Below are 13,440 nucleotides of genomic sequence, written 5' to 3' on the forward strand. Positions count from 1 at the left end.
TTAGATATTAAATGGTATAAAACTGGGGCTGTGGTTTATCTTTAGGACAGCATCAGCCTCAATCTTGGAACTGAGGCTACAGTAGAATTGTTTAGCTCAATTAGAGCAGGGTCAAACATTTCTTAATGTAGATGTAAAAGCCTGGCACATAGCACAAAAGTCTTTCAGCTGTAATTATAACAAAACGTGGCATTATAAATATTGACTGAAGTGGGATAAATGTAAAGGCCTAAACACTCTTCTCACACTTTTATTTGTTTAAATCACTTTCTGATTTTTTTACACGTTCCAGTAAAATACGCTGGAGCTTGGTGTTGTAACATGACTTTTAATATGACCTGCATGGATAATGTCTAAGTCGTATGTGGTGTCTCCAACTCCTGTGCATATTTCGATGGGTTTTGGCTTTAGGGGAAAGTACACGTTTGGGGTATAACACCACCTCCATACAAAGAAGGAGGGGGGCACTGTCTGGCAGCAAGAGACTGGAACTCGGGTTACACACAGAGAGAGAGAGATACGGAAAGAGTGGGATAAGTTCAGCACCGCGGACAGCGCATCGGAGAGCAGGAGTCGAGAGATCAGCTCAGCAGCGCACTGTCATGCCTTCTTGAACTACCACAGCCTTCATTGTACACTGCGGTCGTACTAAGTCGTTCTCGCAAGCGAAAACTCTCTTGTTTTGTTTCTGTCGGGAGTCGCAATAAAAGGAGGCAAAATCGCGGCAGGAATAATTGCTTTCCGTTTGCAAGTAAAGACCAGCCTATTTGACGGTGTGAGCCTTACATCATCGTGAGGCAGTGAGAGACGGAGAGAAAGAGCGAGCGGGAGAGTGAGAGCACTTGCGCCAGGCTCTTCTCTGTCAGTCCTCAGTCGCAAAGCGAGGCTGACGGATCTCACTGGCGATTTCGCCTCTCTGCTCCGTGGTCCCTCTCCCGTTTGCCTGCGCACCTCACCGGCCATGAAGATGCACCGGCAGCGTCCTGCCCAGAGACCGTCGTTGTTATTACCCCTCGTTTTGTGGATTTTCTGCCACGTCAACAGTGTTCACGGAGCTCTACCAACAACCCGTAAGTTGTTAGTGTTTCTCTGTTTGGATTTGTTTTGGGGTGCAGTGCATAGGTGGAAATCGGATTGTGTCACCGATGCAAACCTGAGCTTTCTGTGTGCTGGCAGTGGTGGACGGTGCCAGGCTGCACCGAGGGACGAGACGAGAAGAAGGGGGTCCCGAGAGTTTAGATCTCCACGTGCTGCCCTCCAGAATCTTTAAACGAGAGATTTTTAGCACACATATGTTTGGGCGATCGATATTTCAGTATGATTTGGGGGTGTTATAGTGGGGGCTGAGATACCTAAGGAAATATCAGGATTTAAGTGGTTTTTGTTTTTGTTCTTCGCAACTTCGACGTAGTCTGTTCCGGAAACAGTTAAGCTCTTGTTTTATTTGCTGATTTTACACGTTAATTTAGAAATGCAGGTTTGCTTCAAAGGAAATGTAAATGTATTAAAGTGCTCTGTCTTGCATTTTAGTTGCACTATCTTTAGTGTGCTTTTTTTCAGCCTACACACCAAGTGTAAATTATTATTGTTAAGTGGATGGACAACACACCGGAACGCAAATATTATTATTATTATTATTATTATTATTATTATTATTAAAAAGCAGCTTTTATTTATTTATTTTAGAATTTGTCTGGCGCTGTGTCAAACTCTTTTTATAGTTCTCAGTCTTTCAGCTGTTCTCCATATATAACAAACTGACTTTCTGGTTATTTTCGGATGGACCTTGCATGATCGTTTCTGTCACCCATAATAGCGGCAGTCATATTTTGCTTCACTGAGATTAGCCGTGCTTCCTTCGATTAAGGTCTGGCTAACAGAGACTCTGCCGAAAGGTTCAGTGAGACCGATTCCCCCGGTGATCGCTAGTGTTTCTCCGGTCCTGGATGGATGTTTGCGGGGTCGCGCATCATTAATCATTCCATCTGACAGGCGACAAGAGGGAGACGCTGCTGCTAGCGATTTGCGTGTGTGTGTGTGTGTGTGTGTGTGTGGCTGTGTGCGGTGACAGAAGACGAAGTGGAACAAAAAAAAAAAGTGAATGTAAAACGTATTATTTGAACTTCGGGTTCTGTTTTTTCTTTCTTTCTTTGTAGTCAGAGATGGCAAGAAGTGCCTGGCATAAAGCTTTGTGATTAATTTTTCGGGGTCGCGTGTTTTATTACCGGCAGATCAATTATACTTGTTCGGATAGATTTATTCGGACATTTTAGTTTTTGTTTGCAATTGTTGAATCACTATTGCAGTTTTTTATTTTATTTTATTTTAAAGTGAGCACACAACATCATGCAACATGGCAATTTGGGTCAAAATGTTTGCAGCTTTTGCATTTACATTTTAGTTCATATGTATCTTTTTTTTAAATAAAACATGAACTTTTTTGGATCTGTCATGTTGGATGACAAAGACGGTGCTACAAACTAGTGATTTTGAAGTTTAGGTGATGATCAATTTAAAATGCTGAAGATTGTTTTCATGAGAGTGAGAGCTATGCCCATGATTTTTTGCTTGCACTATAATGAAAAACAATATTACACATTTATGGGGCAGATTGACCAGTAAGTTTATTTTAAACAGGTAGGCTATATTTTTTCTGTTTGATACTGCTTCTCGGTTTCTACAAGTGTAAGTAAGAGACACTGTTCTTGGATGTAAAGAAATAAAGCTATACCTTTAGATTATGTTAGTGACACTGTGGGTGACTAAATCTAAATAGGCTAGACTACCTATAAAGTCCGTCTGATGCAAAATGAGCTTAGCCTGTCCTCATCTCATTAAGCTTGTCAAGTAATTCACACAAGCATCAGTCAGGACTGCTTGTCGTGGGATTTTTTATTGTTTTTGTTGCATTTCCTGAAAAGCACTTATCCTTTGTCTCCAATTTGTCAATTTGTTTACTGGTGACTGCATAAAATGAGTGCATCACTTTTAGTTTCTGTAGCAGGAAAACTGAATCATCTTATTTGTTGGTGTGGTTATCGCAAACAGAAAAACATATGTAAAATGCCAACACAGACTTTTGATGGCTTTAGATATTTTTGGATTGCAGTATATGTCAGTTTTCCATTTGAATCACTGTCATAACATACTTGGATTTTATTAAGAGCTAAATTGAATTTGCAATTTTGCAGATTTAACACATTAACCAAACCGTTTGGGGGGGGGAAACCTGTTTCAACATTATTGTCTTGTGACTGAACATGTCTCTAACATGCTCCCGTTGGGGGGTGATAATGATAGGATTAAGGCAGGAGGAAGCAGACTGGTTTGGCTCAGATTAGAGTAGCTCTGCACTTGGTGTGTTGCTATGTTTGGCTGTTTGTGTGTGAGCACCTGCTTGTGTTGTGTGTGTGTGTGTGTGTGTGTGTGTGTGTGTGTGTGTGTTTCGCCATGCATTTAGCCAAGTAAATCAAAGATATTGGAAAAATACTGGATGTAATTGCAACGGCATGTTTGTCTTGCCAGCGTAAGCTAAATAGTTTTTCTTGGGTTTTTAAAAAAATTAAAAACAAATCCAGCCCTCTTTTGCACTTTTCCTTTTAATAGTTATGAGGGTACAGAATTTCAGCCTTATATTGCCTTTTTCCCTTGACCTTCTCTCCCAAAAAACTAAAAAACAGTTATGTCCTGTTGCCTTTTTATTACCCGCTTCAACCTTAAGTACTTAAATGATTCACCTGTCTCACTACCTCTGCTCTCCTTCACTTTACTGAGTTCTACGTGTTTCAGTCATCATTCTTTTCCTTCCTCAACATCTAACCCCTGGCTTGTTTTGAGTTCCAGTGTATTTCAGATTCTGCAGCTCCTTACTCACTGGTTTTATCACAGGCGCCCAATCATTACTCATCTCCCATGCCTTTTCTATTCATCAGTTTTCCTTTGCTCAGTCTGTCGGCTCACATGCCTCCCCTGCTCATTCATGATTACAAATATTCATAAACTGAAAAAAATAAATAAAAAAATTACCACTTTTTCTTTTCTGAGGGAGTGATAGGCCTGCTTGTACAGCATCAAGTTGTGAATATTTCTTTCTACAATTTCAGAACCTCTTGACTTTGGAAAAATTAGAGATCTCTTGTCATGCAGGGTGGATAGTGGAGCATTTGATGGTACTGTTCCCTCATACATAGAAGGTCCCGTACTTGTATCTTGGCTGAGCTCTTTTGTGCCCTGTCTTTGCATGCATAGATTTCCTCTCAGGGTACTTCAGTGTCCTCCTATTATCCAAAGTATTACTGTTTAATTAGTTGTTTTAAGAGGGCTGCACAGTGGCACTGTTGGTAGAGCTGTTGCCTTGCAGCAAGAAGGTTCTTGGTTCGATTCCCGGCCCCGGTCTTTCTGCATGGAGTTTGCATGTTCTCCCTGTGCATGCGTGGGTTTTCTCCGAGTACTCCGGTTTCCTCCCACAGTCCAAAAACATGACTGTCAGGTTAATTGGCCTCTCCAAATTGTCCCTAGGTGTGAGTGTGTGTGTGCATGGTTGTGTCCTGTCTGTCTCTGTGTTACCCTTAGGTTTGAGTGTGTGTGCATGTTTTTTTAAATAATTTTTTTTGTTTCTCCAATTAATGGACTAACAACTTGTCTGGCGTGTACCCTTCCTCTTGTCTTTTGACTGGTGATGAGCACTTGCCCTTCTGTGACTCTGCAAAAATTAAGCGGCCAAAAACAGACAGATGGATATTTTTCTTAATTATTAGTAAAATTGTTCCAAACTTCTGGTGGTGTGAGAGAATGATATTTTTTACCCACCGAGTGGCCATACTTTTTTTTAATGAGTGTGTAGTAGGGTGGGGGAAGTCCATGGCGTCAGCATCCCAGTGTCAATCCTTCAAAATGCTACACATCAGAGAATTGGGTTCACTTGTTTGTCATCCCTAAATCGATTTGATTCACAGGGATTGGAATATGTGCATCTACATGTTTCACTGTGTTATCCACTGTGTGTTGACCAAAATGCAGGGTATAGCCTGGATAGATTGGCAGTCCATCACAGTGAATCCTAAAAATCTCATTCAAATTTTACCAGGCATAGAAGTGCTGCTTTCATAATTACCAAAAACAGCTTCCAAAATGTCGTCCAAACATTCTTGGCAACACTTTATTTGAAGGGGGGTGAATAAGACTGACATGACACTGTCATAAACATGACATAGCACCTGTCATGAACATGAATAAGCCTTCATGAATATTTATGACTGTTGTCATAAAGCGTCATTTGGTAAATTATGACACTTTTAATACAAAGTTGACATTCAAAATGTTTTTGTTATGACAACTTGACATTAACCAAGAAATCATTACTGATATAAATTTGTTATAAAAGTATTACTGATTGCACTTTAAAAATTAGGTATCTTTGTCATTAAAGGTAAAGTTTAAACAGTAATGATTTCTTGGTTAATGTCAAGTTGTCATAACAAAGACATTTTGAATAATGTCAACTTTGTATTAAAAGTGTCATAATTTACCGAATGACGCTTTATGACAACAGTCATAAATATTCATGAAGGCTTATTCATGTTCATGACATGTGTTATGTCATGTTTATGACAGTGTCATGTCAGTGTTATTCACCCCCCTTCAAATAAAGTGTTACCACATTCTTAGAGGCTTGTAACAAATCACAATAAACATACTCCATTTTATTGACAGGGAAGAAGTAGTTCTAGCATTTGGTAAAACTTTAATGAGTGCAGGAATTTCTCCCTGAAAAATTGGAATATCTTTATTGAAAATAAATTTTACTAGCCTATCAACTGTTTCCTCTATTGAAACAAAGACACAGATAAAAATGTACACTGACAACTTATACAGTGTGATTCCCCTAACAATGTCAGTAACATAACACTTTGTTCCCACAAAAACGGGGACACAAATTACGCAATATTCTCTTTTACTCTCTCCTAGTCATGCTCACGCACACGCACACGCACACACACACACACACACACACCTGTTTGGATCGCTTAATCTTTCTGATGTGAAATCTATTTATTAAAACCCAAACAGCTAACAGAGTTTTAGAATGTTAAAGTAGTTACTATCCATCTCCAGAGGTATTCTCTTCATGCTTGACTGTATTTGACAGTCAAGCGTGTATGTGTTTTTCATGTGTATATGAATCGGAAGTTTATTCTAGTGGAAGTTATTCTCAGTAGCAGTCATCAAAATTGGTCCACCTCACTGGACAAAATGTCTGATTTAAAGTGAGGGAACAGGGAGAAGGTGGTATTTATCAGTAAAATGACAAGGATGTGATTTGACACCTCCAGTGCTGATATTTGCTCAGTCCTTGTTGCATTTGTGAGAGTTCATCCATGGCATTATTGAAAGACTGAACCAGCTATGTCTTTCTCAATGAACAGCATTTTAAGAGCTTGATTATTTATTCATGCTGCATAGCTGATTTATACATCATCCACTAATCTTATGTAAAAGTGTCAAGAGCATCTACTGGCACATATAGACTAAAAAATATTAAGATGAAATGGCTTACTAAAGACATGGTGACAAAATAAATAAATAAATGAAATTAGCAGTGCTTTGTGACCTGGGTCTATATTTCAACAACTTACTAAATTTGCATTGTGATAGCATTGCATTGCTACTTAGGACCTAAATGCTGCAAAATGCTTGACAGAACTAGATGTAGGTCTGAAAAGTCCCTCTTGCTGAATAGCTAATACGACCTCACTACCATGAACAACCTTATTCACTTTTAGCTATTTTTCAGTTAAAGTAATCAATGCGATTGAAATTATCAGGGCAAATAATCGGGGATCTGAAGACTCATACAAAATGTAAGTTAAATATATTTAATCACCAACTGAAATTTAATATGGGTTTCTATGCACTGTCTGAGGCACAACCAGATGAGTTTATTCATTTTTTATATCTGGTTTATTCATTTGAGAATTGCAGGGTGATGGAGCCTGTCCCAGTTGGAGCCTTTCCCAGCTTGTCACCATGCCAGAGAAAATATATCCTGGATGATCGCTAGGGACAATGCAGAGTAACACAACCATGTCACCCATTCCATGAACTGAGTGTCATAATTAACCTAACATGCATGTGGGAGAACATAGGACTATAGGTGAAAACCCACTGAGGAATAGAAATTGCTTTCAAAACGGGACCTTTGCACCATTAGACACTATCTGTTAACCAGGCTGCTCCATGTGTTTACAATCAATGCTGACATTTAAGAGATTGTTGGGCTTATCCTCTGGGAAAGTGCTGGATCTCAGCCATTTACAGGGTTTCAGAGTTGCTCTTGCTTTGAGAGCAGTCATATTAATTGGTTTGTTCTTGTCGTAAAGATGACGCCTGACTTCTTCCCAAGTAACGTATTTTAGACTTATTCGACTAGAATTAAAAGATCCGAAACAAGTTAGTTTACATCTCATGGCTGGCTTGAGGAGTGAGGAAGAGGTCTGGACATATCTGCTTACATTGGTTCCTTTACCACCCAACCTTAAATAAATTGATGTTTTTAATGAATGTTGGGAATTGGAAGAAAGAACCCTTCGTACACCCACCCATTTAAAGTTGCCATTGAATTAATTGCAAATTACCCTGTGCACTTAACCTGCTATATATTTAATCTGTCCTTTTTCATGTTTAACCTATATCCAGCAACATTAACCCTTTGAACTTTTGCCTGATGAGTAATAAATCTAGGGATTACACTTTAAAATCCAAAGCATAGCATCTGTTCACCAGTCTTGGCATCACTCACACAAATACTGTAGATGCCAACGTCCTTTAGACAAACTGTCTATCTTTTACTTTGCATTACTTTGTCCTTATAAAACAATGCACAATTAGTATAGTTTAAATGTGCATATGTGAAAGAGTAGGTTTGCTGGCTTGTGTGTTTGTATGGGTCTATGTTGGCCATACACTATGTCGGATATCTCATTTCCAACTCATGTGGAAAAGTGCTATGAAAAAGGGCATCGTGCTCAAGCGAAGACAAATGTTATTTCTTTCAGCCTTTACATTCAATTTGTTTTTCTAAGGCGCTTGAATACCTTATTTACAGGCCAAGATTAAATGAATTAATCTTTGGTCCACTACCACAGAAGAAATGCTCTTGCTTTTCCTTTTAGACTTACAGGAAGAGTTCAGACACAGAATGGAAAGGTAGCCAGCTGGGGCATTTGGAAAAACACAGCTGTATACTCTTGTGGCTCTGAGGAGCAGAAAGGTGAGAGAGAGAAAACAAGTGTATGAGTGTATCTCTGTTTCAGTGGAGACGCTACTTTAAGGCTGGATCATATTTCACCCATCAGTTCTCATTCTTATCCCTAACTCAGCATTTCTTTTGGGTAGGACAAATTTTCCACACCATTGAAATATGTAGTGTGATGCACCAAAAGGTATTGTATTATATAGCATTTGTTCTGTTTAAATTGTTTTCACAAGTACAAAAACAAAATTGATGAAATTACAACTTGGTTTTAATTTTCAGATGTAGTACAGTTAAGCTTATTTAAAAAAACAAAAAACAATGCATGCAGGCACCTGCTGCATTATTGCTAACCATTTACATGACCCATACAGTGCCGCTAGAATGTTTTAGTGCCTGTCCACTAAAACAGGCACTAATCTCCCAGATCTACCAGATCTATCTATCTCAAAATGACGAACACAACATTTTCAAAGATATGCAATGTTTTTATGCCAAAAGCTTTCTGACCTGGAGTGTGTATATCTTTTAAAGCTTTGCAGACCTGTTTGGGAATATTTGCTCAAATTCTTCCATAGATATCTTCTCTAGCTCAATGAAGAGTGATGTGCTTCATCAGTTCTTTTTCATTTTAAGTCCTTTTTAGTGAGTTTATGTAGATGTAAGCGTAGGTAAATGGCCTATTCTTTTATAGCGCTTTATCCAGTCCAGAGGACACCACAATGCTTTAAGCTGCATTCAGTCTTTCACACACTGATAGTGGTGAACTACATTGTAGCCACAGCTATCCTGAGCAGTTTGACAGAAGTGAGGTTACCATGATATCAGCACAAGCAGACCCTTGGACTACCACAATCAGCCAAGGCTTATTATTATTAGTCAGGTAATGGGCTGTGTCTGTTTTCTCCAGCCATGATGCACTGATCTGACAGTGTCCATTTCATTTCTTACCACAAATAAAGTGGATGGCCAATATATTTTACTATTTTATTTCTCTCACAAACCACCGTAGACACAGGAGGTAAACATTGCACTTGTCTAAGAAGCTCATTTACAGGCATTGCTACCTGATGGTATCAACTAAGCCAAGAGTGAGTGATAAACTGATAAACTTTTCTACAGTGGTGCAGCATTGACAAGAGTTTGCCCAAATAGTCTCTGAATAAGTAAGTAATAAATTGGTTTTCATCTTTCGTCTTCCTACAACAACAATAATGTTAAATTGATTGAAGTCTGGTAATATGTCTATTTGAAGAACATCATATTACCAAGTTCATATTCTGAAAATGCAATAAAAAAAATCAAAATATTGAGAAATATTTTTAAACCAGCATCACATATTAATACCAAGCTTTCATGAATTACTATTTTGGGCTCAGCTTTAATAACTTGCTCAGCAGAACACTTGATAAATGTCACATATATTTTTGTCTGTAGAAAAGAGAAGGATTGTGTGTTTTGTCTTGTTCCATTATATGTTGGTGGGTTTTTGTGTAATCTAAAATGTAGTTTTGTGTGTGTTCAAGATGGAGGGGAAAAAAGAGTGGAGGGTAGATGTGAGTGTGGTCCATTAGCTCTGGTTCAAGTTGCTGTTACACTCTGAGCTGAGATTTGTCTAACAGGGGTCACTGTTTCCTTTTATACTTTCTTTTATCTACCGTCTTCTATATTTTACCTCTATGCAGCTTTCTTAGTTCTTTTCTCGTATATCATATTTTTTTTTGTTTTGTATGTCTTTGCTGATGAGCTTGTTTAAGTCATATCTATTTGTGTAGTCACTGTTAAATTTGTGTCTTTACACATGGTCGTCCACTTGTATTCTACATAAACAGAATACAGATGTGAAATTTACTTGAAATATGACATCAAACTGTGTGAGTTTAATAACAATAAGCTCAATTCAGAGCCATTGTCAGTCATGTTAGAAATATTAAAGTTATCAGCGGTGTGTTCGGTTAGGTCAATCCTTCAGCTGCTTAGTTGATTAATTTGGAATTTCATTAATTCCTCCATTAAACAGAGGTATAATAAATACCTGCTATTCAATTTCATGATGTGCTTTCATAATTACCAGTCCCCATACCTACAGTCAATATTAGTATTAAATTCATTGCTTGATATATGGTCATCTTGTCTTCAAGTATTTATTTTAGCTACAAATGAAATAATGATGGCCAACATGCAGAGATTAGAGTAGGGTTGATCCCAGATCTGTTTTAGCTCTTTAATCTGTGACTGGGATGAGCAGAGAGTTTAGTGAATAGTACATAGAAGACCAAATACATTTGTGATGTGATTTGAAGATATATCCACTCAGAGAGTACCCTTTCAAATCCATGTTTTTCAGAAATGTAAGTGTATACTTGTCTTTTTGGCACAAGGATATATATATATAGCTGTTTTATTATTCACCATCCTCCAAAAATGTTTGTATAAAATGGAGAGTTTAGTTAACATGCACTTTGGAACTGCAATCAAATTACCTTTTAGTCAAATGGAGGACAAGCCGTCAATTCGATCAACAGTGAAATTAGAGGCAAAGGAAATGTACTTTGAGGGATACAGTGTTAAGTGTTGCCCTTAAAGCCCAATGTGGGGTCCCATATCTTGGTCAAATGTAAATTGTGTGTGATCAGAGATGACTCAAAAAGTGACCAAACCAAAGCAAAAAGGCCCTACAGCCAGACCAAAAAAAAATACCCCAAAAAGGCCTTTTGTGGAGTATTGACTGCAACTTCTGTAGAGAAGCCTGAATGTATAGTCAGAACCAGGAATGGTAGGATTGTGATGTGGGATTGCACTTCACTGACACAGACCTCATTTTAAGAGATTGTTTACCTCCAGATTTTCTGTGTCTGACTTCTTCTTGTGCAGAATTATGATGCATGCCTGTCTCATGTCAGTGATATAAAAGTTGGATAGAAGCTACAGACGATTTCAAAACTATTGGATACGTGGCTCAAATTGGGTAGTTATGTTATTTTGAAACATTGGAATGGGGCAATTCAGACTGCCATGAAATGTCAAATATGGGGCAAACATATCAGTTTGGTCTCTTTTGCCTATTGTGTGAATATGGCTCCAACATAGGAGCACTGATTGAAAGGATTATTTAAGTTGGAGCTCCTCAAAAAGTTGTTAATTTAGTCTGTATTAATCATGAACTTTAAAGAAACCAAAACTGTTAAATTTATATACTTTTGTCTCCTAAGCAATACCATAAGGAGAACACCCAAAGGGCAAAGAACATGTTTTGTTTAGTCAGCAGACTGAGTCAGCTACCTAATGGCCAGACGGAACACAGGCTTTCCCTGAATGGGATCTAAAGCCATTAGCAGCTCACACACTTCAAAGGGTGGTAATGGGCTGTCCTGCGAAACAGACCTAATGTGCTGTGTACAAGTGTGCTTTTCTCTGAGATTGAATTGACATTGTTCTGTATCTCTTTGGATCCTTGTTCTTGATGTGAAATCAAATATGTTGCATGTAGAAACTTCCCAATTCCACCAACTTTGCAATGAAATAATCTGTTATGTAAATTAAGTATGACGGTTCTTGGTCTAAGTTAGAACAAGGGAGCTCTAAATGCTTGATAATACTTATCTTGGTAGTTCAGATGTTTAATGGAGGTTTAGCCTGAAAAGGTAGATATACTTTTTTTTATATACTAAATGCTTTCATGTGTGAAGTCTTTAACTATTTTGCCAAACAAAATTCCAAGAATATACAAAGATAAAATCATTTAAAGTTACTGTATGTAGAGAGATGTACATTTGCTCTAGTTACCACTTGAAAAGTCAATGTCCTGCTGGTTTTATGGTAACTGCAATGACTTTTATAGTTTCAGAGGTAAGATTATTAAGTTGTACTTCATCATGTATACAATAACGACTCCCCAGCTGGCGCATCAAAACATTGCAGCCAACCTTCTTGTTTTCTCTGCTGTCTTCACACATCCTGTGTTTTCATGCTACTATTTTCTACTTGCAGAATTTTTTTTCTGGCACATGAAAACAATTCAACATTTTCAGGAGCCACTGGAGCTCCATCCTTCTCATCTTTCCAGGGTGTAATGCATCATTAGCTCTGTTGGACACCAACAGTGCTCAGCTGAAATTGGTACAATAATAGAATACAGAAAATGTATTATTTAGAAGTTATTTTCTTTTTTTTTTCTTTTGTAAGAGTGAAACAGATTTAAAAATTGTGAAACTCAGGGGCAGGTTATAATTTTTGCTTCTAACATTTATGTTTATTCTGCATTTTGTGTCAGTGTTTTAGAAGGATGAATCAGCTGTTGCTTTCATGGGAGACTATTGCCTTAGTAGAAGAGTAAGCAGAGTAAAGGTCTTAAGAAACTGCTGTATTTTTACATTCTATTACCTCATGATTCATGTAAGATATTCACAACAATTGTATCAATTGTATGTTTTGTTGAGACAGAGCTGCATTAAAAAGTGTCACAAAGCAACCTGCAAAAACATGGTGTGACTATAAAGAAAACGAGCTAAATATCAAAGCAATCACATTTTCACTTTCTATACATTAAGAAAAACAAAACAAAAAAAGAAAAACTTGAATAAATAAAAAAAACAACAGCCCTACTGCAATTCATTGTATTTACCGGAAGCACAGGTGGTCAACACTCTTTATATTATTCAATCACTGAGAACTTGGTCCTAGTGAGCCAAAGTTATGAGTCAGATATTATAATTACTGTTGCCCAGTGCTTTGGCTGCTGGGAACAAGAATTTATTTTGCTGTAAGTATTTATGGCAAAAATAAAAAATAAAATAGTGGCAGCAACTGTACCATTTTAAAAGCAAGGGACATTTCTTATCAAATATTTTAGATCCCCTTTGAGTCCTCATAGCATAAGTTAATTTAGGTGGCCAAATGTGTGTGTTTGTACACAGCAATTCATAGCAAGCACAAGTCAGCTTAGACAGTTGGGGCATCTTCTTTCTGGTTTTAAAGTTCCCCATGACATCACAGACTTTCCTCCCAGAAACCTGTCCTGTCTCTGCTTTGGCAACTAGAGTTAACACAGTGTTTTGTTTGATCAATACTAGTGCATTTCAAAACACAAACCTAGTGAGTTCTTCAGCCCAAGAAACCACAGAAACAATGAGTAATTGTAGTTTAAAAAAATACTGAAATATTATGATTGGAGGACAAAGAATACTGGG

General features: G+C 37.8%; 2 protein-coding genes across 5 annotated transcripts in view; both read left to right on the forward strand.

Moving 5' to 3' along the window:
• Positions 1-13,440, forward strand: part of LOC145549421 (uncharacterized) — a 63,149-nt gene that overhangs the window by 18,199 nt on the left and 31,510 nt on the right. The gene's annotated exons all lie outside the window — the stretch shown is intronic.
• Positions 432-13,440, forward strand: part of cntnap2a (contactin associated protein 2a) — a 289,428-nt gene continuing 276,419 nt past the window's right edge. The window contains exon 1 of one of the 4 annotated variants that reach the window (XM_081601734.1): positions 432-1,070. In XM_081601734.1, the coding sequence (XP_081457860.1) occupies positions 962-1,070 (109 nt within the window). In that variant the 5' untranslated portion in view covers positions 432-961. The remainder of the gene's footprint in view (positions 1,071-13,440) is intronic. The other 3 variants (XM_081601735.1, XM_008438563.3, XM_081601736.1) reach the window with 3 other exon arrangements.

The sequence above is a fragment of the Poecilia reticulata genome, chromosome 20 (assembly GCF_904066995.2).
Source record: "Poecilia reticulata chromosome 20, P_reticulata-male-v2, whole genome shotgun sequence".
Classification (NCBI taxonomy): Eukaryota; Metazoa; Chordata; class Actinopteri; order Cyprinodontiformes; family Poeciliidae; genus Poecilia; species Poecilia reticulata.